The sequence below is a fragment of the Branchiostoma lanceolatum genome, chromosome 7 (genome assembly GCF_035083965.1).
Source record: "Branchiostoma lanceolatum isolate klBraLanc5 chromosome 7, klBraLanc5.hap2, whole genome shotgun sequence".
Lineage (NCBI taxonomy): Eukaryota > Metazoa > Chordata > Leptocardii > Amphioxiformes > Branchiostomatidae > Branchiostoma > Branchiostoma lanceolatum.
In genome coordinates this window covers 3,615,120-3,642,775 of record NC_089728.1, presented here as the reverse complement: position 1 = coordinate 3,642,775, position 27,656 = coordinate 3,615,120, and the positions used below count along the sequence as shown (strand labels likewise).

General features: G+C 43.4%; 3 protein-coding genes across 6 annotated transcripts; 2 read left to right on the top strand and 1 right to left on the bottom strand.

The window, feature by feature from the left end:
* The first annotated feature begins 1 nt into the window (after position 1).
* LOC136438601 (probable 2-ketogluconate reductase) lies at positions 2-5,314 on the top strand. 2 transcript variants are annotated; one of them, XM_066433480.1, is made up of 7 exons: positions 2-106; positions 1,146-1,356; positions 2,034-2,238; positions 2,600-2,768; positions 3,296-3,474; positions 3,893-4,786; positions 4,964-5,314. In XM_066433480.1, the coding sequence occupies exons 2-6, from the start codon at positions 1,171-1,173 to the stop codon at positions 4,138-4,140; spliced, it is 987 nt and encodes a 328-aa protein (XP_066289577.1). In that variant the 5' UTR covers positions 2-106; positions 1,146-1,170; the 3' UTR covers positions 4,141-4,786; positions 4,964-5,314. The 2 variants fall into 2 exon arrangements, with proteins under 2 accessions (XP_066289577.1, XP_066289576.1); XM_066433479.1 differs by lacking the exon at positions 2-106 and adding an exon at positions 275-418.
* LOC136438600 (F-box only protein 30-like) lies at positions 5,315-15,257 on the bottom strand. Its single transcript, XM_066433478.1, has 4 exons — positions 15,155-15,257; positions 12,141-14,110; positions 10,037-10,132; positions 5,315-8,972 (listed from the first exon to the last, which is right to left on the bottom strand). The coding sequence occupies exons 1-4, from the start codon at positions 15,168-15,170 to the stop codon at positions 8,727-8,729; spliced, it is 2,328 nt and encodes a 775-aa protein (XP_066289575.1). The 5' UTR covers positions 15,171-15,257; the 3' UTR covers positions 5,315-8,726.
* LOC136438597 (zinc finger protein 335-like) lies at positions 15,210-26,712 on the top strand. 3 transcript variants are annotated; one of them, XM_066433469.1, is made up of 12 exons: positions 15,210-15,324; positions 16,670-17,743; positions 18,616-18,735; positions 19,294-19,421; positions 19,923-20,238; positions 21,021-21,175; positions 21,903-22,126; positions 22,545-22,736; positions 23,248-24,216; positions 24,846-25,020; positions 26,076-26,201; positions 26,464-26,712. In XM_066433469.1, the coding sequence occupies exons 2-12, from the start codon at positions 16,680-16,682 to the stop codon at positions 26,634-26,636; spliced, it is 3,642 nt and encodes a 1,213-aa protein (XP_066289566.1). In that variant the 5' UTR covers positions 15,210-15,324; positions 16,670-16,679; the 3' UTR covers positions 26,637-26,712. The 3 variants fall into 3 exon arrangements, with proteins under 3 accessions (XP_066289566.1, XP_066289567.1, XP_066289568.1); XM_066433470.1 differs by having other exon boundaries at positions 15,214-15,324; positions 16,674-17,743; XM_066433471.1 differs by lacking the exon at positions 15,210-15,324 and adding an exon at positions 15,498-15,518.
* The last annotated feature ends 944 nt before the right edge of the window (positions 26,713-27,656 follow it).

Sequence of the window (27,656 nt, the reverse complement as noted above, 5' to 3'; positions counted from 1 at the left end):
ATGGTTGGAGTTGTTTCCCTCCAAATGACGCAGCCAGTTCTCGCCTTTTCTCGCCAGGTGCATACTCTCGCGAGAGACGCGTGGGAATAGTCTACTTTTGTCCAAGGTGTGTATTTACAAGTTAAAAAACAATAACTCGTAAACTTACCTGAGATGAAGACATATGATATATTTTTGAAAGTTTATATCGTATTAGTGTCTAGATTAGTAACTTTATATCTTTATTTAATTCGTCCACAGCTGTATTTTAAACTTATTATACCCACAGTGACCGCTATAGTTAGTTTCGTCCACAAAGTTTTGGAAATGATTAACTTTCCCACAAAACCAGTCGGCCATACGTCAACCAAAGGTCAAGTAACTGACCAACCGACCCAGACTACAGAGAAGAGAAGAGCAGACCAGCTGAACTGTAACGGTAGAGATTTTTAATCGAATTGGTTTGACTTTTAGATTACCGCAACTCCGGCGCAAGGTAGTCCTCCTTGCGTTAGCCTAGCCGGGTCCTTGTGATTTTACTGAAAGTGAGAGTGAAGCATTTAGTGTCCAGCACCGGTGCACCGTTATATTTGACACAACGGAGTTTAATTCATACGAGGATGTGACAAGGGGATTTTCTTCGTCCAAATTTCATTTCTGGCGGTGCTAGCTGTCCAATTTGATCATAATGGCCCAAGTTCCCTCATTATATATCGCCAGCAGCCTTGCTGCAGGGGGCGTGGCATTTTATCCCCTGCACTTGTTCTTGTCAAAATCGTGGTGCACCAAGGCTGTGTTTGCAATGTATCCACTGTCATTGAACTTGACTAGGCCCATCAATTGGCACAAAGGAAATTTACCTGGCCTGATTTTTATGCCAAGTTTCTTGAATGCCTTTTTTGTGTTTTGCAACCACTGGACATCATACTGTACATTCATTTATTCTAACATTTATTGTGGGGCTGGAGAGGAAATTTTGCAGTGTTTTAAGTTTGTGATTGGAACATTCTGTCGTGGAGTGTTATACAATAGAATCCCACAATCGTGGGACAATATTTCCCAATAGAGTGGTCAACGCGAAAAGAAGACAACTGCAAATATTTCAAGATTTACAGTACTTTGTATTTCTTTTTCTGTCTAACAAAATTTCTGCATCTTGTCGACAGGTTTCACCTACAACATTAAAGAGAAATGGCAGACAACTCAGGGAACGACAAGCCTTTTGTGTTGGCATCACGTCCTGATGATGAAAAAGGCATCCCTTATTATGGAGTGGACATTTTGAAGAAGCATGTCAATGTAGTGTGGTACGAGGACTTTCTCAAGGACAAGGCAAAGTACTCAGAGCTCATCCAAGGTGTCATCCTGTGGGTCATGGTATGTGTGATTGTCGTTGTAATTTTCAGTCATTCCAACTAACTGCTACAGAGTCATCTTCTTCTTTTTTCACTTTCTTCCTCTGTCTTTGCCTAGCCATATGGATCGAATTCCATGGATCCATGGGCGTAGGTTTGATCCCGGGTTGGTCCCAGCTCGGACATATTGTGAGGGATTGTACTCTTCATTTCGGATGGTGATGTAACGCCGGTGGCCCCATGTATGAGAGGCTTCAGTTGTAAGTCTCAGCTTTAAACTTCTGCAAGTAAAAGAACCCAACACACTTATCGATAAGAGTAGGGGTGATCCGGTGTGCTTAGCTGAAAAGGTGAGCCATAGCAAAGCCACATTACAGTACTAGGTAACAATAAAGCATCAATGCGCTATGTCTCAAAGCATTGACACGAAGTCTTTGAGTTCTGCCTGCTTTACCTTTTTTATGGCTTTGATGAGTGGCAATTTTTTCGCTTACGAAGATCACTGGGAAGGTTGTCCTCCTCTGCAGGCTCTTCTGTGGCTGTGTAGCCCAATCCTGGATCTGCACACTCTGCTGCAGGCCGGGCATGTAAAGCCCTGTGTAGGTGGTGACTGGGCAGCAGCAGCTTTGATACCATTACACTAAAATGCATATGTCAAACGCCTAACAAAAACTTCTGTGTTTGCTTTTGAACTTGAAGGCACCACGTGTGGATGCTGACCTGCTGGATGCCCTGCCCAACGTGAAGGTGATCAGCAATGTTGGAGCAGGCGTGAACTTCCTGGACCTGGACCTGCTGGCCTCCCGAGGGCTGAAGGTGTGCAACACGCCGCGCATACTCAACGAGACCACGGCAGACATGGGCATGACACTGCTGCTGGCGTCCGCTAGGAGACTGCTGGAAGGTACTATTAAACAGTTGAAGAGAAGTCAAGTTTGAGCCCATTGGGTCAGTGGTCGATGAAGGTTAGGTCAGTGGGTCAGTCCTAAGACCTTAACCTATGGTCTGTGTCTGAGGTCTGCACAATAAGGCCTTAAGGAAAAAAATTGTGTTTCCAGTTACCTGACCGACTCTAACATGTAAAATGTACAATGTATAATCAAAATAAGTTGATGTTGATCCCCAAAAATGACCCCTTATTGGAGGAAAATAGCTGGGATTGGTCAAGGGAAGAAGGGAAGGGGAGTATCACCAACATTAGTGATAGCTAGAGCTAGATATTCCACAGAAATATGAAATCTTTTTTTTTTTTTCTTATTTTCCAGGTGACCAGATGGTGAGGGATCCCAACATTAAGTGGCAGATTAACTTTTGTGGGAGACAGGTGTCAGGAGCCACCCTCGGGATTGTGGGTATGGGCGGTATCGGCTATGCTATAGCCCAGAGAGCCCATGCCTTCAGGATGAACATATTCTACCACAACAGGACCGGAAGGTGTGAACAATGTTTTTTACCTTCGTCAAGAAAGTTAGGTTTTTGGTATCATTTGTTTGTTTGTATGTGGTTGAACAGCTGAAGCTATGGATGGGTTGTCATAAACTTGGTTGAGTTCTTACCCTATTGAAGAAATCATTACATTTTGGGGCCCCCTGGGTGCTTTCCTTGGTACTGAAGTAGAAATTCTGTTTGTTTGTTTTTGTCCTGAACTTGCTATGGTCATAATATTTAGTTGGTAGATAGCTCTTGCGCTCAGGAAGAAGTGACATAAGTTTGAGTCCTCTAGGGAGCTGCAAGGGTGTTAAGGTTGCAGACTTTGAAACATGATAAGTCAGGAAGGGACAAATGAATTTTCATGATGTTTCATTGTTAAATGTTTCAAGCATCCCTCTATGTTTATTTCCAACAACAATGGATTTTGATTTTTTTTTTCTTGGTTTACCATGATGTTATGTCCACGTTTAGGGACTGTTTGCAACATCAAGTATATGATAGTTGTTGATGAGTTGTTCAATATCTTTCAGGCCACAGGCTGAAGAGGAAGCAGTGGGGGCCCAGTACTGTGCCTCCCTGGAGGAGCTCTTGCCACAGTGTGATTTTGTTATCATAGTGACTCCGCTAACTGCTGAAACTAAAGGAATGTTTGGCAAAAAGCAGTTTGACCTGATGAAGCCGTCTGCTACCATCATCAACATTGCAAGAGGTTGGTCAAGTCCTCTTCTTTTTTTTGGTTCAGGAATTTGAATAATTTTGTTCAGCAGTATGTGTAATTGTACTACAATCTTAGCTCAGAATAGCCTATGTTCATTTCATTTGTTCAGACTTTAACATGCTGGAGGTGTGGCTCACCCCAAAAAAGGACCTCTATTTAATCCTATCCAAGAGACATCCCCAACTGAAGCCAAGACAAAAAAGTTACTGTCAAAGCAGAGGAGGGGTTCCGGCTGGTTTTTGACGTGTTTTTAGCCGTTTTTGTCGGGCTTTCCATTTTGCCTTTTTTTTTGTCTCTTCAAACCCCACGTGGGGTTGGTAGGCGTTGGTATGTTTGCTTCCTCTATAGATGGGATATTTTCTCTTACATCTAACCCTATACTGTTGGTGTTGTTGATGTCTGCACACAGGTGGCATCATCGACACAGCTGCCCTGCTGGAGGCCCTACAGAACAAAACCATCGCTGCGGCAGCCCTAGACGTGACGGACCCAGAGCCCCTGCCTGACGACCACCCCCTGCTCAAGCTGCGGAACGTGACCTTCACCGCGCACCTGGGCAGCGCTACGGTCCAGACGAGGAGCAACATGATGTCACTGGCTGTGCAGAACCTCCTGGATGCCCTCAGCGGCAAACCTCTCGTCAACCAAGTCATCTAAGGGTCTTGAGATACTCTCCAATCAGAGGAGTGGGTCCGGCAGGTTTTTGACATGTTTTTAGGCGTTTTTGACGGGCTTTCTACTTTGTCATGTTATTTTTGTCTGGGTTGGCTAGCCAAAAAAGACATGACAAAGTAGAAAGCCCGACAAAAACGCCTAAAACACGTCAAAAACTTGCCGGACCCACTCCTCTGCTTGGAGAGTAGTCTTGAGAGTGTACTTAATCTAGTAATCTCCAAGCAGATCTATCTGTGGCAAGGCAGGTGGCCTTTTTGATGCTGGTTGGTGGACCTTTTGATACTGCCTTGCCACCTATGGATCTGCTTTTAGATAATTGACAGTGTGCCTTGCTTTTACTTGCAGGGTTCTACTAAACCAACTTAAATTTTTTTTCCCATTGACAGAAAGATCCTGAAAAGAATAATTGTTTCCGTCATTGTGAACCATTTTTCCTGTCATTTTGTTAAAATTTGCATATTTCTATATCTTAACCTAACAATTTGTGTCCATCAAGGTTAGCAGAACGGTATTAGGACTTTTTTCATCATACGCAGGAAAGTTCCATCAAACGATGTGTGTTAGCTAGAGCCCTGGTGCCTTGTCGCCTGTTGTAAAGGCTTGTGATCTCCATCAATTGTCTACTAAGGCCACACCAATTTAATTTCTTGGATAACGGATTTTTATTTTCCAAAAAAAAATGTTCGAAAAATAAATCATGCCCAGCCTTCTGTTTTCATGATGATCTTTTTCTAAAAATTTTTTTTGGGGGAAAATAAAAATCCGTTAACCAAGAAATTAAATTGGTGTGGCCTAAGCTACTAAGCTTGTCCCATGAGTAAGTTTCAATAGAAGACCTTTTGGGTTTGTCAAGATCTTTGTAACAACTGATAATGAGTAGGCTATCAAAACATTCCTTAATTGCACATGCATATACAAAAGGACATTTTGAAGTAATGAATTATCCAAAAAGTTAGGTTTTTTATACTAGGTCAAAAAATAGGAGTTTATCTGGTATAACAGGGTTGTAGATCTTATATGATTCACAAGTCTATGTGCAATCATGAAATGGTGCTAAAAAGACTTTGTTTACCATCTTGGTCTATCAGGACCCAAGAAAAAGTATGGATAAATTATGATAAAGAATAACTGCAATAAAGTACCAATAACAACAATATATGAGTATGATGGTTTTTTTATTGTATCAAACATTTTGCAGTATTTTGACAATTGTTTGTTCTACACATGGCTATATCCGTACAGTGCAATAACTAGAGTACACCTAGACATCTGGATCAGCTCATGTTTTCATATAATTGTCTGTGGCATGAAATGCACTGATACTTTCAAACTTTATTGAACAGAATTGATATACTAATTCTAGTGATAACATTAGCAAGATAAATAGAGCCAGAATGTGCATGCAACAGAAATCTCTTACTATACTTTAGTGGTTTAACTTGGGATGATCTGAAAGTATACAATATACCTCAGAGAGGCTCTGCTAAACCGGACTGAGGTTTCCACTTTTGTGGGCGTGGCCTCTTACCAGCTGTTTCCTGGTGTTGTATTGCAGGCTTTCACATGTTTCATATACTACTTTCATCAATACTAAAACAATTACATTAAGCACATACTCCTTAAGTTTTAAACCTAACCTAAACCATGCACAAGAACTATGCAGGACTATGGATATGAATGCCTAAACATCCCTTCTATTAGACCTAACCAGCATTTATATCTCCTATCACAACCATACGTGACGGAAGCGAACTCTAAAATGTAATGTCATATGCAACAGTGCAATGAACAGGTACATAAAATGTTACTTTGAAAGCATAACACCACGAAACAGTCCATGAGTTAAGGATTAAACTAAAACTGCAAATGCCGCCAATGTTTCACAAGGCACTGGACTACGTCATGTGATATGGTTGAGGCACGTATACAACATTGGTAAGAACTAGTACACCTAGTATAACAGTATATGTTACAGATGCCATTCTTCATTAACATCATGTGTCATGGAGTACTTGCAGTTTTTGATGGACAAAATCTGCTTCTTCTCATACATTCTCCTTTGCAGACCCTCGCCCGTGGATATACAATATGCGCCAAAAATAGTTACTCAAGCAACTGGATAAAATTTTGAAAATGTCTGTTTCAAAATTTTATCCAGTTGCTTGAGTAACTATTTTTGGCGTATCTTATTACCTGGATGTCTAACCTTCATCAATGTTTACAATATATGCTCTGCTAAACCAGGCTGAAGTTTCCACTTTTGTGGCCATGGCCTCTAACCAGCTGTTGGCCAATCGGCTTTACCTAAAGAAAAAATATTGGCAGTTCTCTGATATGCTGACAGCTGGTTAGAGGCCACGCTCACAAAAGTGGAAACCTCATCCTGGTTTAGCAGTCTCCATAAGGTACATTGTGTAGGTCACAGGTGAGGCTCTGTGTAGAAGAATGTTAAGAATTTTATCTTTATTCCCAAAGATTATAGCACCAATGGCTATGACAAGTGGGCAGGGAAGAAATTTGAGGTACATTTTTGTTACACAATGTTGCCCTCCTGATACATCTGTAACATGTAGCAACCTATTTCTCACAATTGTATATTTCAAATGATCCCATCAAATCTTTACATGGTCAATTTCCATCTATGGACACTGGTGACAAAATACACTTCCTGCACTGCATATAACAATTCCTATACACACAGTATGAAAATTTCATTGCATTACTAGGAACATACAACATACATGTATGTCCAATGCTACCTGAAGGTTACATTTTTACATTTTGTGGTCAGAATTTTTTCATGCAAGGAATAGTGGACATGTTTGTCTATCCATATGCATAGTTCTAGTTTACCATCCTTTAGTGTTAATATCATAAGACATCCGTGTTTGTTACCAAGCTATTCACGAGTCCTAGAAGTATTGCAGCCAGCATTTGACCGTTGAAAACTAAAACTACATGTAAATTACAGACTTTGCCTCAGCAGGTACTGACATAAGTTTATAGATCAGGCCACACCAATTCAATTTCTTGGTTAACAGATTTTTTTTTAAATCTTAGCACGAGGACATCATTATAACAGAAGGCTGGGGTTAAAACTTACACCTGACCCTGTTCACTCCCTGAAACTGTGTGCACCAAAGTACAAAGTTTCCTGTGAGATCCTGTTTTCATGCTGATTTTCCAATCTAGCATTTTTTTGAAAATTCTGTTAACCAAGAAATCAAATTGGTGTGGCCTTATTGACATTTTATTTTATTGACAGTATAGATCTAGTGCTATATTGCCATTGAAAACATGAAATAATAAATTCTATAATCAAGTACATTATTTTCTAAATAACATTCAGTTTCTCTGACAGAAATTTGATAAAGTCTGTATCAGTCTTGACAGTATTACGATTTTGTGCAAAGAATCCTCCTATGCAGAGCCTTGTCTGCAGCCTTTACCTTGGAGAGGCTCTGCTAAACTGGGCTGAGGTTTTCACTTTAGTGGGCATGGTCTCTAACCAGCTGTCAGCCGATCAGAGAATCACCTAAATGGTTTCTTTAGGTGATTTTCTGATTCGCTGCCAGTTGGTTAGAGACCACGCCCACTAAAGTAGAAACCTCAGCCCAGTTTAGCAGAGCCTCCCCAAGTTACATTGTACAGACCACAGGCAAGGATCTGCATAGGACAATGGCAAAGACTTGCATCTATTCAATATTTAAAGGGGACAAACCAGAAATGACCGGGGAGGTACCCTGTAGAAATGGGGACACCATTGCACTTTGAAAGAGAGAGGAAAACAACGAAAACTTGCACAGGAAAGTTGACAGTAACAAAGTTTTAGGATGCAGAAAAAAAAAGTCACACGTCCAGTTGACTTGGAGACAAAATTTGCACATGTCTGCCATGTCTGAACTACTCTTCAATGCAACAATCCTTTTAATATGATAACTCCTTTGAGTATCATAATTTTTTGCTACGAATTAAGGGCTTTGACAGAAGTAACAAGTGGTCAGCAAATTGCGAATCCAGGTATGAACAGAGTCATAGTGTGTAAGTCGACTATGTCCTATACTATGATCAGGATGTGACTTATCTGCTTAACATATGTGTGACCATTGCGAGAATATATAACAATAATATCCTTGCGGTTGGACATGTTAAATATCCAATAATATCATTGAAGAGGTTCATCAGTCACGTATAATAACAGTTACTAGAATATTCCTCAATCAGTGACTAAGAAAAGCTGACGAGATACGCACCTCCAAATTTTCGATATCAACTGTACATCTTGAGTCACTAACGGCCCGATCCCGGACATTATAGAGATCATAGACCAAGAATCCCGTAAGGCCCACAGAAAGATCAAAAAGGCAGTCCACATCCAGTTGGAACGTGATGGGATGAACTGTACAGAAGGTTGCTAGGTCACTCGAGTGACCTAGTCTCGCGAGAACACGAGACTAGGACGAGACTCGTGATCAAGATGTACAGTTGACATCGAAAATTTGGAGGTGGGTATCTCGTCACCTTTTCTCAGTCACTGATTGAGGAATATTCTAGTAACCCCAATAATATCAGTGCTGGACAACGTCCCCCTTCCCCTCCAGCCTCGCCTCCCTCTCTCTCTCCCTCATCTTCCTCAGAGCCAGCTTCTTCCAGAACAGCCCCTCGTGCCTCTTCCCCAGCTTCATGACGGGGTACGGCTCGGTGCGTGTATGCTGGATGTTGTAGGGGCAGTTCCTCAGGTGCTCCGCCATGGAGGGGGAGTCTTCATAGTACCAGGACTTCACAGGGGTGAAGGCAGTGCTGAAGTACCATTTCTGGAAGGAATTAAGTAATGACAACATCAATTATTGTTAGTTTGTTTGTTTTGCATAAATGGTGAACTGCCTTTTTAAAAAGCATATCACACCAAGGCTTGGACATGATGCAAGAATGCCAAGAACACGCCTCCCACGGATGGCATTAAACTGGGTACCACGGGAAAAGAAGAAGGGGAGGTCAACAGATTACATGGGAGAAAACTGTCATGAGAGATTTGGAGGAACTAGGCTTCACTTGGGAAGGAGTGAGAAGGCAGGCACTGGACAGAAGTGCGTGGAAAGCAGTGGTGGCCCGCATCGTCGACAGATGAAAGCGGCGATGATGATGATGATGATGATGACACCATGGCCATTTCTGTACAGTAAGTACAAGCTGCATAAGACCAGACTGTCATGTATGATCCCCTGGTGCTGGGATAGAGTCCGATGGACCCTACCCTTTTTGATGTGTGGTGGGTTCTTTGACGTACTTGCAGTGTGGCTTTCCTCAAACACAGGGACCTCTGGCTTCACATCCCATCCGAGAGAAAATCCCTAATCGAAGCTAGGTACTCATTTTCACCTGAGTCGAGTGAGGAAATAGGTGTAATTTCGTGTAAAGTGCCTTTCCCAAGGGCACAACATCGGGGCATGTCAGGGGATTCGAACCCAGAACCTCTTGGATCTGGGGAAAACACTCATGATTATGCCACACAATACCACCTTATAATGGTTTATTGGTCGGAAATCACCTGTGCCATGGCAGCCAGTGCTGAATTGCTGCAGGCATACATACAGTAATACACAACAGATATTTGCTCCACACTTGCACTTTGTGGAACTGTTGCAAGGGTCTGGGAGGCTGCCATTCGGCGCCAGCAAGTGAACTCAGTACGACCTTCCCCAACCGAAGTCAGGTACCCGTTCACACTTGGGTGGAGTGAGGAAAGTCTTGTAAAGTGCCTTTCCCAAGGGCACAACATCGTGGCATAGCAGTGGTTTCGAACCCTACCGATTACGCCACACAATACCACCTTGTTCATGTTGTCATGCTCGTTATATCATATGTAGCTTGTCCCTACCTGGTGAGAGATCTGCCACGTGAAGAGTGTCTTGTATCGCCTCTTCTCCCACTGCTGCACAACTATGCCCCTGTCCTCCAGGATGCTGTGGCAAACCTACAGAGGACAAAAAGGTTTATTATTGGTTAGAAATTACCCGCAATGGCAGCCTTTCTGGCACTGAATTGATGCAGGGTTTTACAGGTTTTACACAATACACAATATATAATATCTTATCCACACTTGCATTTTGTGGAACTGTCGCAAGGGTCTGGGCGGCTGCCATTCGGCGCCACCAGGTGACCTCAATACGACCTTCTCCAACCTAAGTCAGGTACCCATTTACACCTGGGTGGAGTGAGGAAAGCCAAAGTCGTGTAAAGTGCCTTTCCCAAGGGCACAAGATCGGTGACATGACAGGATTCAAACTCGGGACCTCTTGGTTCTGAGTCGAACGCTCTGCCGTTGCGCCACACGACCCCAAAGACAACAACAAGTTCAACAACCTGATCAGGACTATTCTTAATACAGTATGTGACAGTATCACAGCGTTCAAAATTCATTTTGGGGAATAGTTGCACAGAAAAAAATGTGGGTGCACAAATGAGAAAAGGTAAAATATACATGAATCAGCAAAACCTAATTGCAAACCTTACTGGCTCTCTTCAGACCTTGAATATGAAATTCTATAGCTAATTTCAAAAGGGCTAGGGTTGTATCATTTTTTCTGACAATCAAATGTGAAGAATACACTCTATACAGTGGTACCTATACGTACATAACCCTACGCAAATATCAGGGAGTACTGTACTGGTACCGGTGCACCCACAGTCAAAATTAGGTGCAGATATCTAATTTTGGGTGCACAAAAGTGCATACCGTATGTGCCCAGTCTTTTGAGCACTTATTTATATGTCTTCTCTCCCCCACACAAATAATGCAACAATCCTAACATTACATTGAGCTATATAAATGGAATGTGGAGTCTACCACTTAACTGCCGAGCTTCCTGTCTTACAACATTCTTCTGCTCCAAAGCTCACACAATCCACAGTCAAACATGTCACACAGGCCAAACAGCCATTTCCTGCATGTCTTCATCACTCGCTAAACACAGACAGGTCCAGAGTCAACTAGTCTCCCGCCAACATTCCCCAGTCACTTACTAGTAAATACACATCAAGAACCTAAAAGCATACTTCAAATCTGGTCATGTGGTTACACAAAGCAAGTGCTTTTGAAAAACGCTGGCATTTCTGCCAGATTGAAATTGAGTTTGGTAAGCCTTTTTTTGTGTAATGTGATAAAGATCATAATGAAATCTGCAAAGATGAGCTATTGACAGGATGTTAAAAAATACCTTTTTTTGCACTAGTGACAGGAACAAATTTGTAAGGAACCAATCAGAGTACCTCATAGCCTTTGATAATCTTGTGAATAACACCTCATGATCCAGTAAACCCTTATAACTACCTAATTTTCAACACGGAACATTTTAGCATGCGTGCACTGAAATGAAATAAACCAAAGCAATTTCATCAAAATCTGTTTTCTTTTCGTCTTGTTTTTTTGTACTAATTGACTGATGCAAAAGAATATGTTAAACAATTTGCATGTTAAGTACTGACATACAATATTTCAATAACGATTCCTTGCCTTCCCAATTTGGGTGTTTTTGTAAAATGAGATGTTGCTATACATTACATGTTTTTAGAATGAGAATACCCTGGCATGTGCATGTTGTTTAAGGTTGAAGTCATCCGCAACACAGAATGAGAGCAAGTATAGTCAAGAATTGCGCAGGGTTGAACACCAGAAGTAAAATCACAGAAAGCATAGATAGGGAATATGGTCTGAGACCGTGTTCATACCAGGATTCGCAATTCAGGACTCATCCTGGCACGGCATTGATCCTGATTCCATCTGCCTTCACCTCTTGAGGTGGAAACAGCAGATAGGGGCTAGGCCTCCCTGAGCAGAATTCGAACCGTTAATACCAGGATTCGCGAATGGGGATCAATCCCGTGCCTGATTCGCGAATCCTGGTATGAACAGGGCCTCAGAGGTCTAATCTTATCATCATATGTAGGTGTAAGGAAACATGTTTGATAATGTGGGCTTTTACCTCTCTGGTCAGCTTGGAGACCATGGAAAAGTTGCACAAGCTGAAGCTATCCAGACACAGAGATATGTGCTGTAGAATCTCAAATGGCAGAGTGCTCAGTCTATCCCTTCCCTTCCGCCTTTTCCTCGTGTCTCCCTGTTCATCCTTGCTGACAACCCCACAGCAGCTATCGTCTGATTCTGAATCTGACTGGTCGGGTGAATCTGTTACGATCTCATCTATGAGAGGCCTGATGCCAAAACTTTCTAGATGCTGGTGGAAGATGATTGTGCCGTTCTTCTTGTGCGGGTATAGCCTACGTCGAGAGTGGGTACAGCCATAGATGGCGAGTGGACACCGCTGTTCTATCCAGCCATTCAAGCCGCCGTGTATGTCGTTGTGTACGTTCTGGAAGTGCGACGGATACTCGTCTCTCCTAAACTCCTGTCCGCACACGAACGTGTACATGGTACGCGGCTTGCTCTGATACCTCGTTATGGACTCGAGAACGAGGTCCAGAACCAGCGTGTTCGAGTGGTCTACCGCCGGCGCCGATCCCATGGGCCCAACTTGCGAACTCGTGGCGAACACTGCAGTTGGGATCTGTACAGTCTGAACGGCAACTTCCCTTTTAGACTCGCTTACTTTCCTGCTGTAAACGTTGAGCGGATAGATGTCGAACCAAGCCTCCAACAACACACTCAGGTCATCCTCCGACACAGTAGTGTCCGAAAAGTTCAGCGAGTTGCTCAAGGCTTTGGTTCCAAACATCTCGTCGTCCAGTACCAGGTCTTCAGTACCCACACACTTGGACTGCTGGGTCCTGGGATCCAGGAAGCGCATGTCCAAGACATGACTCGGGGTGAAAGTGGATGGCGGTCTGAACATGCTTACAGAACGATGAGCGATTCCCTGTCGATCGTACCAGCACGAAAACACAGGTTCGTGTTCTACTACCGACTCCTCTTCTGTGCTGGGGGATTCTTCGCAACTATTGGTGTCATCAGCTTTGGCTCCCTCCTCTGATGATGCAGCTTTTTCCGCCGCCATTTGTGTATCGTGTAGTAATTGCGTGTAATAGTCTACCTTCTGAGCAACGTCCTGTAAGTCATCAGCCATATCATCTGGGCTTGGCTCACTTACCTTCCCATCGACTGCCCCATTGAAAAAGTCTTCATATGTTGGGGCAGCAGCAGCACCTTGTAGTTCCTCTCTTGTGTCTTCGTCGACTCTTTCCTGTATGTTACCTGCAGAAGCAGCATTATTCAGAGTGTCCAAAGCTGCTGAGAGGCTCTGTGTCATCTGTAGTGTAGCCGTGTACAGTTTGCTGGAGGCACTTTTGGAGCTTTCATTCTCAGGAAAGGGTGGCGGCATCGGTGGGGACTGCTTCTCCCAACCGTTCATCACACTTGAGTTTGATTCTAAACCCTCGGCACTTGTTGCGTTCTCTTCCTTCGCGAAGCTACGCATTTCCTCAGAAGGCGTGGACGCCTCGGAGTCCGAGACGGACTGTTGAATGATACTGCTCATCAGCGCCAGCCTCGCACGGTCAGACGCCTTCATGGTCTCCATGAGTATCCTCTGATCTCTCAGAGCTAGTGCAATGTCCAGCTGGTCTTTATATACCTGAGCGTCAGCTTTTACGATTGGGACGTGGGATTGTCTCTCCACGGAAAACACCGGCCAGCGATTCCACTCCATGGTACAGCGCACAACGCTGGCCGGACAATAGGACAGGTGTCTGGCGTGCTGTCCACGAGGCAGCCACTTAGGACAGCCGTTGACAGCGTTGATACACGGTGCCTTTTCGTTGGGGCAGATGAGTTTATGTTCTGACAGCTTGCATGCGTGAAAGCGAGCACCGCAGTCGACCGGACATGCCTGCATCTCGCAGGCAACGTCTAACTCTGGCTTGATGAAACAGCTGCGCCTGTAACACTGGGTGCAGTGGCTGTGGGGCACCGTCAAGTAGTCTCCACCCTCTGGAGATTCTAAGCAGTGACACAACAAAACATTGTCACATAATCAAAATAACTGAATCATCATCACATGAATCTAAAATCATAATCACATAAATCAAAATATCTACATCTTCTTAAGATTTTGAGTAGTGACACAACACAAAGCGCTTACAGCCAAGACGTATCCAAAATATGTGTTTAATAACATTGGTCTGTTGGTACCACTTCTGTTATCTCTAAAATACCACACTTTGACACTGGTCACCTAATTTGGAGAGCTCCACAAAAAGCTATCTTAGCTAGCCTGTACTATAGAAAAAATGTGCCTGTGACACATCACCAAATACGTCGGAAAGATGACTCATGTACTCTAATCCAAACCTAATGCAGTCCCATAGAAAAGTATCAAATTTTCAAAAATCATAATTTCTTTTGGCATGGCTATATTCAAGGAGGTTAACCTCCTTGCTATATTTGAACATCCTGTCAAAAATTTATTATCAAATCCTGTCAATACTGGCAATAGTGACAGAAAATTCTTATTGACAGGAACATCCTGTCAGTAGTGCAAAATATGTTATCCCGTCAATAGTCTCGGACATTCTTACATGAGACATGTTTACAGCTCGAACATGACACCACTGAACTTTGTCCAGTTTCATTGATTTTATAATCGGCAACAGTAATATTACTAGTTCTCACTATCTATCTAGATTCTACAGCACAGCAGAGTAATACACAACAAACCAGGCTCTATTCTGATCCATATAAACTCGAGCCCAAGTGCCATTATTACGCAACGTCTACCAGTCAAAACAAAAATATGACAGCAATGTCGGTCCGTCGCACGACCTACAAGCTTTGCACGTCTGTCAGAAAGACCTCTCAAACCGGCGCGACATTTCAGCCCACAATTCTCGCCTCGTCTCGTCAATAATTCATAACCTGGCCAATTCAAAATGACTAACAGATCTTTCTAGATACGACTGCTGATACAGATAAGTACTCATCCCCCGAATAAATCTAATAATGCGGCAGAAAAATCTGCTTTTCGTCAAATTCCATCAATCATACCTTCGACGGCAGCCATCTTTGATATCACTTCTCGCGAGATTTTGCGAGAGAATATTTTTTCGTGAAGAACTAACAGGCACTGAGAGATTGTGCCTTTTGTCCATCACATTTTCTCTCATTTTTGGTCAAAATATAGCGTCAACAACCTTCAGTCTCCAAGCGGACGACAGGTATGTACATGAGGTTTATGATTTTTATGTTACATGGTAAGTTTCGGGTTATTTTTACGGGGAAAGTAGGAAAATACGGAGGCTTCAGAAGTGCCTGCCCAAAACGACGACGACACAGAAGGGCGGCCATCTTGCAAATTTTCCCCGGTTCCTGCTCAGATTTGAACAAGGAAGGCTGAGGTGTCTAGTAAAAGGTGCACAGCGACCGTGTTTTAGATTTTGTGGATAAGGTAGATACATAATACTTTTGAGTACAGAAATCGATGCTTTTTTCGTACTAAATAATCGGTGTCCGTTGTTGTTTTTTGTGGCAAGGACAGCCACAGGGCCTCACGTCCGGTGTGTATGGCCCCTGCCGAAGCCCCTCGGTGCGAAACTTTGGGGAGGCCGTTTGGCGGTCTTTTACGAACTTTTAGAAAACACAAGAACGTCAGACGAACACCGGGATGGGCTCAGCACTTCATTAACTTTCCCTACAATTTGTATTTGATACGAAATACTTTCAAACAGAGCACACAAACATGTCCATCCCGGTACATCCTACTGACTTTGACTTTGCTACAGCCAGCTAGCCCATATCTTCATGTAAACACGCAGTAAATTCGTCTGATGATGAACTAGTGGTACATTGGAGAGTCAAATTCATTCATGTAAAACTATACTGTCTCATAGATGAAGTATTCATTAGAAGCTTTGAAGATTACCTTTCTCATTAGTCAAATGTCATTGTCAAGCAATACTTGTAGTACTACTTGATTATGCTAGTAGTATTATAACTTATAAGGGTCTGCATGCCTATGAGGTGCAATTCTTTGTTTTTCATTTCAATTTTGATCCACTGTGTGTCTTAGCTGGCCCACTCTAATTGAAAATTATAGTTAACATTTAAAGGATAAATGACTTGTGAAGTATAATCGGTCTCTTAATTGTACGTAGCACATTATTTCGTTATCCTGAATTCATCATTAACCATTACCGACAAATTATTCGTATCAGAAAGTCGGAAGCCAGATTGCTCAAAATCCACAATAGATCCCCCAGTCTAGCTGGTTTCGCAGCCTAGTTTTGACAGACACCACATGTACATGAATCAGCAAAGGAACAATCCAAAGAACTTGTTCCTCAAAATGTTCACAAGAACAAGATAATTTACTATTAAATTTAAGTGTATCTGGTCTTTCTGAATTAAGTGTTATGCATTGCTGGCTCTCCCAAATTTACCGCTAAGTGTTTCCAGGATCCCCCCATGTAGACTCTCAGATGTGACCAACTTGTTAATGTATCGAGGTGTACTGTGACATCTTCAAATGACAACTGATCAGTGATGCCTTCCCACCTTATCTAGCTAGGTCACCATGGATCAACACGTGCAGCAAGTGATCCAGGAAAGCACTGGCGCTGCAGGAGAAACCACCACCATCATCTACACAGTGGACGGACAGCTGATCGGTGCAGATGGACAGCTACAAACTGGAGACATCGTTCACGAGGCCCTCTCCAGGGTCAACGCCCTGGAGGCCGCCATGATGACAAATAACTCCGGCGTCATCACAGGAGAGATCACCACTGCGCTGCCCGCTGACGATAACGCGTCTCCTTCGAGCGTGGCTGTCACAGAAAGCGCACCGACCCCCGTAGAAGTCGTCCCTCCAAAGAAGTCTCGTCGGGGCAGGCCCAGGAAGTATCCCGTGGTGGAAAAGAAGGACTTCAACTACTTCAAGGACTACATCGACGTGGTGTTGGTCGAGATGTACCGCTGCCGACTCTGCAAGTTCGACACCATGATGAAGGCCAACATGACCAGGCACATGCACATCCACCACAACCAGATCCAAAAGGACGGAGAGACAACAACAAAAGAGGACAGCAAAGGCGAAGAAAAAGCTGAAGAACAACAGCAAGAGAAGGAAAAAGAAGACGCTAAGGGGAGTGACGACGAAAGTTTACCGGATGATGGTGCCGTGGACGACAATGACGAAGACAGTGACTATGAGCCAGAGAGGCCGATTGTGATCAAACCTCCCGAGGAAATGATGATGGAGGGTGACAGGGGAATCCCGCCCAAGCAGAGGTTCAAAAGGAGCGCTCCGCTCACACGCAGAGCCGCAAAACTTGCCAGGACTGAGGACGTTGCACCAAAACCAGCCGAGTCGGCGGGCAAGGCTGCAGAGACTTCTTCTTCAAATGTAACAAATGGTACAGAAAGCGCTGAAGTCCAGCCCAGTACTTCAGACGAATCACAGACAAAGAAGGCGGGGACATTGAAAACTGCAGAGGAGGAGAAGGAAGGAAAGTCGGATGAGAAGGTTGAGGTTTCCCCGTCTCCTGTCAGAAGAGTCAGGGTGGCCAAGTTGAAAGCCAAGTGGATCCGCAAAATGAAGAAGGGTTACAGAGTACGTAAGCTGATGAGGCCTCACAGGTAAGTCAGCATTATACGCCAAAAATAATTACTCAAGCAACTGGATAAGATTTTGAAAGAGTCAGACGTTTCAGATACCATCCACTGTCTTTCGTCAGGGACAGTCACTGACGAAAGATAGCGGATGCTATCTGAAACGTCTGACTGTTTCAAAATCTTATCCAGTTGCTTGAGTAATTATTTTCGGCGTATCTTATTACCTGGATATCTAACCTTCATCAAGTCAGTATTATGTTTACCTTCACAGAAGGGAAACTTGTTGTTTTTGCTCCATTTCTTCCTCTTCTTCTTCCTTTCCTTCTTGCTTTTCAAACAAATAAGTTCAAAGACTTGGACCAGGTGGCTTTCACCATGTTTACTGGTAAAGTAGCAGACACCATGTGGTGTTCTATTTACATAACATAGCAAATAAGCAAGTGCCAGGACAGAGCTAGCCTGGATGCCAGACCCCCAAACTCTAAAATATCTATCGTGTGATATTGATAGATATTTCAGAGTTTGGGGGTCTGACATCCAGGCTAGAGCTGGAGGGGCTGGTCGCCACATATTATGTATGAATGTTCGAGTAAGATTAAACAGAGCAGTCATTTGTTAAAGCAGGCATGTGAAGGTAAAAAGCATTCTATATTTGCATTTTTAGTTACAATATTGAATATACATATTATATACTTATATTCCAATGATTAACGTTCTTGTTGTACATATAGCATTACTAAAATTATGAGTGATCACCATTATGGTATAATATACATGGATAAGTGATACCAGTACATTCTCACTGTTACAGCTTATGGAATTTTTTTTTTACATGAGAGTCTTGAATTGTATCATGCCAGTTGTTATGGAAATGTTTGTTGATCTTCTGGCCACAGATGTCGCAGCTGCGGTATGCGCTTCCCCACTGTCTCGGACCTGAACTTCCACCAGAAGTGTCATGATGGTGTCAGCACCAACAGTTTCAAGTGTCCCGACTGCCCCTACAGCTGCACCAGGTGGGTACATACATGTAGTACTACATTTGTACATACAATGTGTTATGTCATACCTGGACCGTGATAACTTTTGATACAGGAATTCCAGACCACTCCGCATTCTATGATAGCCCACTTTTGTTTACATAGAAAAAGTGAAAACAGTTTGCGTCCACTGCATCTGCTGCTGTCAAACATTCAAATACCAGATTCAAAAGTTGGAATTGATGGTCCTACAATTTTTGGATTGAGGACAGCAGATTTTTTTTCAATTTCTGGTGCCTCTTGCATTGAATTTTGTGTTTTCTCGGGTGGATATGAGTCAATGACATGAAAAGAACGCAACAAAATGTATTCCACATCACCCTCAGTCCCAGACCTCAGATGTCAGGCAATCCGACCCAGGGTCGGGCTGGTACCTTGGGTGATCACTGACAAGGAATAAACCGTGTAATTTTCTCTATAAACATCCATCAGTAAGAACTTTAACGTTGTATTTGAATGATTTCTTCTGCACTTGTGATATATGCATGTATGTATGTATGTTTCTTGAAAGCTTCTTAATGCATATTCTCCCAGATGGTCATCCCTAAAGGAGCATCAGTTCCACCACAATGGGCAGTCCAAGCCCTACAAGTGTGACAAGTGTAACTACAGCAGTGTGTACAAGAAGGACGTCACCCGCCACCAGTCCTCACATACTACAGGTAGGAATGTCTTCTTTCTTCTGCTTTTTCTTCTTCATTACTATGTGCACAAAGTAATATGGGTGAGTAAACTTATTAGGCTGAGGGCTATAACATACTATAAGCATGGTACGCAAGGTACACCGACTGTAAGATTTGATGCCCACCAGGAAGGACCCCTACTCTTTTGATAAGTGTGGGGGGATTTTTTAACATGCTCGAGATGTGGCTATCCTCAAACAGAGCCGATGGCTTTAAGTCGGGAACTGTTCCACCCATGGGGATGTACATGTACCTAACCAAAACTAGGTACTCATTTTCACCTTAGTTGAGTGAGGAAATAGGTGTCAAGTGCCTTCCAAAGGATTGGGGTCTGCTTGGGAATCACGTCCAGAATCATTAGATTCTGAGTCACCAACCCTAACCATAGGACAACCATGCCACCAATTCAGCTGTATAGAAGAGATTGTATAGCCATATGCTGCCATTGATATTGTCCTGATTTCCCTCTACTTTCTCCAGACCGTCCATTTATCTGTGAACAGTGTGGGAAGTCCTTCAAGCGCGACATCCACCTGAAGAGCCACATCGACACCCACAGACGGAAGGCCGACCGTAACTCCTACACCTGCGAGATTTGCACCATGGTGTTCACGCTGAAGAAGCCGTACATGGAGCACGTGAGGGAACACAACCAGCAGCCCAAGCTGTCGTCCTTCACCTGCCCGGTGTGCGGCAGGACCTACACCATGCAGAAGAGGCTGACGCAGCACATGAAGACCCACAGTGCCGAGAAGCCACACATGTGTGACAAGTGTGGCAAGTCCTTTAAGAAAAGGTTTGTCAACATAACAGTCTTGTAGCCATCTGTTTCATTCTCCTCCGCAGAACCTTGCCTGTAGCCTATCCAATGTACCTTGGATAGGGTCTGCTCAACCGGACTGAGGTTTTCACTTTTGATTGCATGGCCTTTAACCAGCTGTCAGCCAATCAGAGAACTGCTGAAATGTTTTCTGGTAAAGCAAATTCCCTGATTTACTGACAGCTTGGTACAGGCCACAACAAACAAAAGTGAAAACCTGGTTTAACAGAGCCTCTCCAAGGTATATTGTATAGGCCACAGACCAGGCTCTGCGTAGGAGAAAGATATCTATTGAACACATGTATTATGTTGTCCCCTTTCCCAATCAAACCATATAACACCACTTTTTACACAACCAAAAGATTTATTCCACCGACGTTTCGTTGACCATCTGCCACCTTCTTCAGGGCGATTTTGACTGGTTCACATAGTAATGCAGCACAGGTGTTGCTGCTTATACATAATGAGATGCATTCCCAAACGCAAAATTTTTACATATGTACAATAACAGGACATGACATCACTATGCGGTCCCAAATGTACAGAAGTGTAACACATACACAACTATCGATCAAAAAATCTGTGCTGCATTGCTATGTGAACCAGTCAGAGTTGCCTTGAAGAAGGTGACAGATGGTCACCGAAAGGTCGGTGGAATGAATCTCTTGGTTGTGTAAAAAGAGTATTTTTATTCAGTGACTTACCAACCTGATGAAACTATTAACGAATATAACACCTCACCTGTTCATCTTACTTAGGTACACCTTCAAGATGCACCTGTTGACCCACATCCATGCCCGTGTGGATGGGAAGTACGTCTGTGAACTCTGCAGTTTCATCTGCGACAACAAGAGGGTGCTGTTGAACCACCAGATGGCCCACAATGATGAGAAGCCTTTCAAATGCAACTTCTGTAAGACATGAATCAATTTGCCAAATGACAGTTACTCAAGAAACTGGATAAAATGTTGAAAAATTTTATCCAGTTGCTTGAGTAACTGTCACTTGGCATATCTTATTACCTTGATGTCTAACCTTCATCAACACATTTATCATTTGTAATTGTGGCTTTTTTAAAGGCATCTACATCTGTATTGTGATCTTTATATGCTACTTCTTTTGTTCTATATACTGATATAGTCAACAAGTAACTGGTCAAATAGTCAAGACTCTCCTTGTCGCTATTGCTGAATACACGTGTATATTTGAATCATACATGTATACTGCACAGAAAAGTAGAATTGGAAAATATTCAAACAAAGTGTTTATTGTTTTTAAGTCAGTTAATATGCATTGACATAGACCAATCCCATAGCCCCGTCCAACTAGGTTGATATGTAGAAATGTAAAATAAACCATAAAATGCAAATAGGTGACCGACATGTAGCATCTCTCATTGGTCAAGCTGATAATTGCCATGCTATCATTAGTTGAACTGCTAATTGTGATGTACAGTTAGGACCAGCATACTTGGTAGCTGGTACATGTACCATTGTAATAGCCTGGAATCCAGCCTTGTTAGCTTTGGTCCGCTCCCAACGTAGCTACCCCGCCAACCGTTAACCAAAGCTAACAAGGCTGGACTCTAGGCTATTTAAGTTAGTTTACTTAAGTTACTGAAGTTAGTCTGTGTTTTTCAGGTAAATACGCCTCTTCAAAAGAAGAATTCCTGGTTGCCCACGAGGCCAAGCACACCGGTGCCAAACCCTTCCAGTGCACCATCTGCCAGTTCTCCACTCAGCACCAGCGCAACCTGAAGTTACACGTCAAGGGGCAACACCCCGAGAAATATTTCGAGCTGTTCGGGAAGGATATACCCAAGAAGAGGCTGGGCATTGAACTTCACAAACAGCTGCAGCAATTGGTTAGCACTTCATATTCTCTGAATTTTGGGCAGCGTTTGTTTCTGTGCTCGTGTCTGTTAGTCACCAAAATAACCCAAGAACGGCTGGGTGTATAGGTTTTATATTTGATATGACAGTGTTGGTATGAGGTGGTGAAAAAAATATGAATGATTAGCTTTTGGGCCCCCTAGCAGCTTTCCACAATACCGCAGTGGAACTTTCTGTTTTGATATGATTCTAGTGTTCTAATGTTAGGGAAAAATGGTATAGGTTGTTGTGTAACTGCAGGGGCGTTTCAGTTATTGACTTGATAATAATAATCACCAATCCTTAATCAACCTGACTTAGGATGTTGTGGTGTGATGTATGATATATGAATGGTGAGTTGTTCAGCTGTTCATAGGACAGGTAACCAGTAATGATCCTTCCTGTCCTCAGGTCCAGCAGGAGAGACAGCAGCAGCACCAGCTCATGCAGCAGCAGCAGCAACAGCAGATCCAGCAGCAGCAGGAACAGCAGCTCCTGCAGCAACAGCAGCAGCAGCTGCAGCAGATCCAGCAGCAGCAGTACGAGCAGATCCAGGTGCACGGCCAGGCGCAGGCCGTCCAGGACGCCGTCACGGCCCTGCAGGTCATTACTACTGTAATTCACTTTAAGTTCACGGTAGCAAAATTCCACGGTGTAAGAAAAAGGGACATTTTCACTGAACTTTAACTTCATGGTGGTAGCAAGTGATTTACAGAAAGGATGTGTGGAGGAATCATAAATAGGTTTTTCACTGTGATGATAAGTTCACGGTCCAGAGGTGACAGTGAAAACAGTGAACTTAAAGTTACAGTGAAAGAAACAAGAATTACAGTATATGAATTTGTCACTAGTACATGTATATGTGCAATATTTATGTCAAGTAAGTTTATGTTAATCCGGAAAACCGGAAGAATGATGATGAAGTGTATGTAAGTCTTAAGTATATGCGTAATATTTATATGTAGTAAGTCGTTTTTTTTTATTACTTGTGATTTTATAGTTCCATGTGTTGAAACGATTACTCTGTACAAAAACATGCAATTCAGCCTACTGGCTGCGAAATGTTTTTACAATGCTTCTGTGCAAAAAATAAACCATTCATTCATTCATTCAGGTGGTCAGCGGCGAGGCCACCATCGTGGAGATCACCGAGGATCCGGGCGCAGGTACGGAGGTGGCGACGGCCAAAATAGGTCAGCCCGGCACAACTACTATTTACGAGGCCACAGGGGGAGAGTCGGCAGAGAGCGTAGCCGAGTCTGCACTCGACCTACTCCTGAACATGAGCACCGCTCGAGACTCCAACATCAGCGCCATCCAGCTGCCCCTGCAGGAGGGGGAGGGCGAGACCAGGAAGGTCGTGACGATCCACATGGACCCGAGCGAGAACATCGGTAACTACGAGTACAGACTGCAGCCCGCCAACGGGGGGAGGGAGATGGAGGTGACGCACGTGGCTCTGAACCCGTACGCGGAAGGTCCGGTGGTGTCCCAGCAGCAGATGTACGCGGGCGATCCCACTGAAGTGTCGCACACGGTTGTGGTGACAGCGGGGGACTCCTCCACAGACAAAGGTACCCAGTACACCATGGGAGTCCCCATCTCCCAGCAGTACGCCGTGCAGGGAGGACACGAGTACACGGAGTATGTCAGCGAGGAGGACGGTCAAGGGTCGTCCACGCCAAAGAAGTTCACCTGCAAGCAGTGCTCGCTGTCGTTCAGCGGACGCAGCGAGCTCGAGATCCACAAGAAGGCGCACAGCGGCGGACAGGGGTTCAAGTGTGTGGACTGCGATTTCTCCACGCTCGACTGGCTGGCTCTGAAGGAGCACATGCAGGAGCACTCCGCTTTGCGTCCCCACAAGTGCGACCAGTGCTCCTTCGCCTCCAAGAACAAGAAGGACCTGAAGAGGCACCAGATGACACACACGAACGAGAAACCCTTCACCTGCGAGGCGTGCGGGCAGCGCTTCAATCGTAACTGCCACCTGAAGTTCCACATGGAGAGGATACACAACACGCAGAAGCCCCAGCAGTCACCACAGCCTGCTCACACGTCTATACAGGAGGCGAGCTTGCTGCAGGTACCATATATGCATCCTATAGAATCTCACGTCTCAGCATTTATTTAAACTTTCATATGTTTACCTCCATGAAAACGGAAGTACATTGTATTGTAATCAGTTGGTGCCTTTGTTTGTTTATCTTGGTGTGAGTCCGCAGTCATGTGAATATTGCAGAGTGGTAGCCTGCCAGGGTGTAAGGCAGAAATGATGTAATAGGATACTTGGAGGGTTGGAAGTCTGCTTTGGATCTGGTTCAATGTTGTAGATTATCCACCAATGTAGCATAGATTGATGACTCATGGCTACACCCACACAGTTATGTCAGGTCCTCAGGCCACACCATTTTGATTCCTTGGTTAACAGAATTTAAAAAAAAAATGCTAGATTGGAAAATCAACAGGAAAACAGAATCTCAGAAGAAAGTTTGTACTTTGGTGCACACAGTTTCAGGGAGTGAACAGGGTCAGGTGCAAGTTTTCACCCCAGCCTTCTGTTTTCATGATTTTTTTTTTGCTAAGGGTGTGGCCTTATTGGTACCCATTTAGAGCTTGTTTTTTTTATTGGCATTGGTCCTGGCTATCGTTTTTTTTTTTTTTTGCATATGTAAACTCACTATTATCTTGTTCGTTTCTGCACTGTTCCTGTAGGCCATCTCCGAGGCCAGCACGTCACTGCCCCACCAGGTGGTGTACACCACACAGCAGGCCATGTCCACTCCCAGTATGGCCACTCAGGACACGATGACCCTGGGTCACCAGGAGGTGGTCAGTACGGCCGAGATCATCCACCACGTCATCCTGACCACATCGCATCCACAGGAAGGTAGGGACTAGTGCTGCGTACCTAAACGTAACATCAGGTACAGGTACAGGTACCGGTACAGAGGTTTAGGTACAGGTCCGGACCTGTACCTGTACCTAAACAATTTTACAAATTAACATGTGTTCTTCCGAACTTCTTCAATGATGACAGAAACAATAATAATCTGTTTATAACTTGTCAGTATCTTTATTCAAAGAATATAACTAGGTTCTTACCGCCAAACTCCCTTGGCCTTGCTATCAAAACTCCCGGCCCTCCTGAATGATCTGTCGCATATTATAATTAGTAACGCTGTTCCAATGTGTCACTTTGGTCATGTTTGGTGTTGTATGAGGCTATGGGGTTAGGAGATCAGTCACAAAATAAGCATAGACTTGGTGTAGATTTATACAGTACCGGTACTTCATGATCCGGTATTTTGGACCTGTACCTAATCGATTTTCACGGTACCGTACCGGTACTGTGTAGGAAAGCACTAGTAGGAACTGTTTGGCATGCCTCAAGTGAAACGAAAATAGTTTACTGAAAAGAAAGGAGTAACAACTGTTCCTGCATATGTGTGAACTATGTTTATCCTATAAAGTGATTGAATCGCAAATACTTTCCTCCCCAATCATGCCTCACTCTCATCAAGAAGTATAACAGAAAGAACTTCTATCCGGATTTAAAGACAAATCAATCTCTACAATTGGATAAGACAATAAGGAAATTACTTCTGGACATTTTGAGTGACATCCATCACTATTCTTCAGCGTCACTAGAATGAACTGGAAGAACAAATCAAAACTAGCACATGACACGTAATTGGAAAAAACAGTCCAACATGTTAAAGTCACATGTAGTCCTAAGTCCTAACATAAATCATTCTAGTGAAGCCAAAGAAAATTGATGGACATCACTTGAAACGTCCAGAAGTAATCTCCGTATCGTATCCAATTATAGAGATTGATTTTTCTCTAAATATTGTTAACCTTGATGTCTAACCTTCATAAACAACCTCTATCTGTATTGTAGCATACTGCACTCTCTCACATGTTGACTCTTGTTTTATCTAGGCGAGGGACTGCAGCAGTTGATGAGTCAGCAGCACATGGTGACCACCCCCAGCACCAGCCTGGCCCAGCAGCCCACCACCACCACCATGCACCAGCAGGTCCACCAACAACACTACCAGCAACAAGGTCAGTGGGCTTGTGTTGGTTTGTTCTGCATAACCAATAACCTGCATTTAGGTATAACACACCAGTTTTGTACAGCATGTACAAACTGTGTAAGAACGAACTGTAAGGTTTCATCCACTCACACACACTTTGATGTTAGTAAGAAGTGATGTTGGTTTGATCCCCCTAGCAGCTTGTCTTGTTCTGTTGGAAAAAGGCCTGATAATTTTTGGCAACACTTCAGGAGCAAGCCTGATAGTATATTGTTTTCCTTGTTCTGCAGGTCTCACGCAGCAGGCCCTGCAGCAGCAGCAGGCAGGGCTGCTACAGCAGGATGGATCCCTGCAGCAACAGCAGGCTACCCTGACTCAACAGTACACTACCCAGGAGTATGACACCAGCACAGAGGTCATGCAAGCCACCAGTAACATTCTACACAACTACACGCGCTACTAAATCCACTCCTGACTGTTCACCATGATTAACAGCCCATCCGATGAGAGCATAGCAATCAGGGGTGCCAAAGTATTCATTTGAATTTTACAGGATACGCAGATACACTACTAAAAAACATGCAAATATAAACTTTTAAGGAATTCATACAAGTTTCACCAACAGTAAGGATTGTTTGTATTCCGTAAAACCTGTATGAATTCTGTAAGATTTGTGTGTTTCTTCGGTCTATTTCAGGCTGATACAAAACATCAGTAATGTTCAACTGGTAATACTCTGGAAGTTATAACTGTCTCGAGAACATTGGTACAACTTACAAGGATGTCTTGCCACTAGTCTAGTATAATTAGAATGTTGGTAGCCACTACTAGCAAGAGCTGCTCTCAGATTTGAAATGAGGTGCTGCAATGTGTACACAATATACAAAAGTTACTCAAGGAACTGGAGAAGTTTTGTAACAAAATTAACAAGTTACACTCCTGACTGTTCACCATGATTAACAGCCCATCCGATGAGAGCATAGCAATCAGGGGTGCCAAAGTATTCATTTGAATTTTACAGGATACGCAGATACACTACTAAAAAACATGCAAATATAAACTTTTAAGGAATTCATACAAGTTTCACCAACAGTAAGGATTGTTTGTATTCCGTAAAACCTGTATGAATTCTGTAAGATTTGTGTGTTTCTTCGGTCTATTTCAGGCTGATACAAAACATCAGTAATGTTCAACTGGTAATACTCTGGAAGTTATAACTGTCTCGAGAACATTGGTACAACTTACAAGGATGTCTTGCCACTAGTCTAGTATAATTAGAATGTTGGTAGCCACTACTAGCAAGAGCTGCTCTCAGATTTGAAATGAGGTGCTGCAATGTGTACACAATATACAAAAGTTACTCAAGGAACTGGAGAAGTTTTGTAACAAAATTAACAAGTTACAAAACTTATCCAGCAAATCAACTACCCTTCAATGATGCTGCAACATATGCTTTGAAATAGAGGTGACAATTGATAACATT

Bases quoted from the DNA above. Each gene is read 5' to 3' on its own strand.
- LOC136438601 (XM_066433480.1), top strand. From the start codon at position 1,171: ATGGCAGACAACTCAGGGAACGACAAGCCTTTTGTGTTGGCATCACGT. The intron at 2,239-2,599 runs GTACTATTAAAC...CTTATTTTCCAG, and splicing joins CGCTAGGAGACTGCTGGAAG to GTGACCAGATGGTGAGGGAT. The intron at 2,769-3,295 runs GTGTGAACAATG...AATATCTTTCAG, and splicing joins TACCACAACAGGACCGGAAG to GCCACAGGCTGAAGAGGAAG.
- LOC136438600 (XM_066433478.1), bottom strand. The intron at 10,133-12,140 runs GTAAAAGCCCAC...TGTCCTCTGTAG, and splicing joins TCTCCAAGCTGACCAGAGAG to GTTTGCCACAGCATCCTGGA. The intron at 8,973-10,036 runs GTAGGGACAAGC...AATTCCTTCCAG, and splicing joins CGTGGCAGATCTCTCACCAG to AAATGGTACTTCAGCACTGC.
- LOC136438597 (XM_066433469.1), top strand. From the start codon at position 16,680: ATGGATCAACACGTGCAGCAAGTGATCCAGGAAAGCACTGGCGCTGCA. The intron at 21,176-21,902 runs GTAAGACATGAA...TGTGTTTTTCAG, and splicing joins GCCTTTCAAATGCAACTTCT to GTAAATACGCCTCTTCAAAA. The intron at 24,217-24,845 runs GTACCATATATG...CTGTTCCTGTAG, and splicing joins AGGAGGCGAGCTTGCTGCAG to GCCATCTCCGAGGCCAGCAC.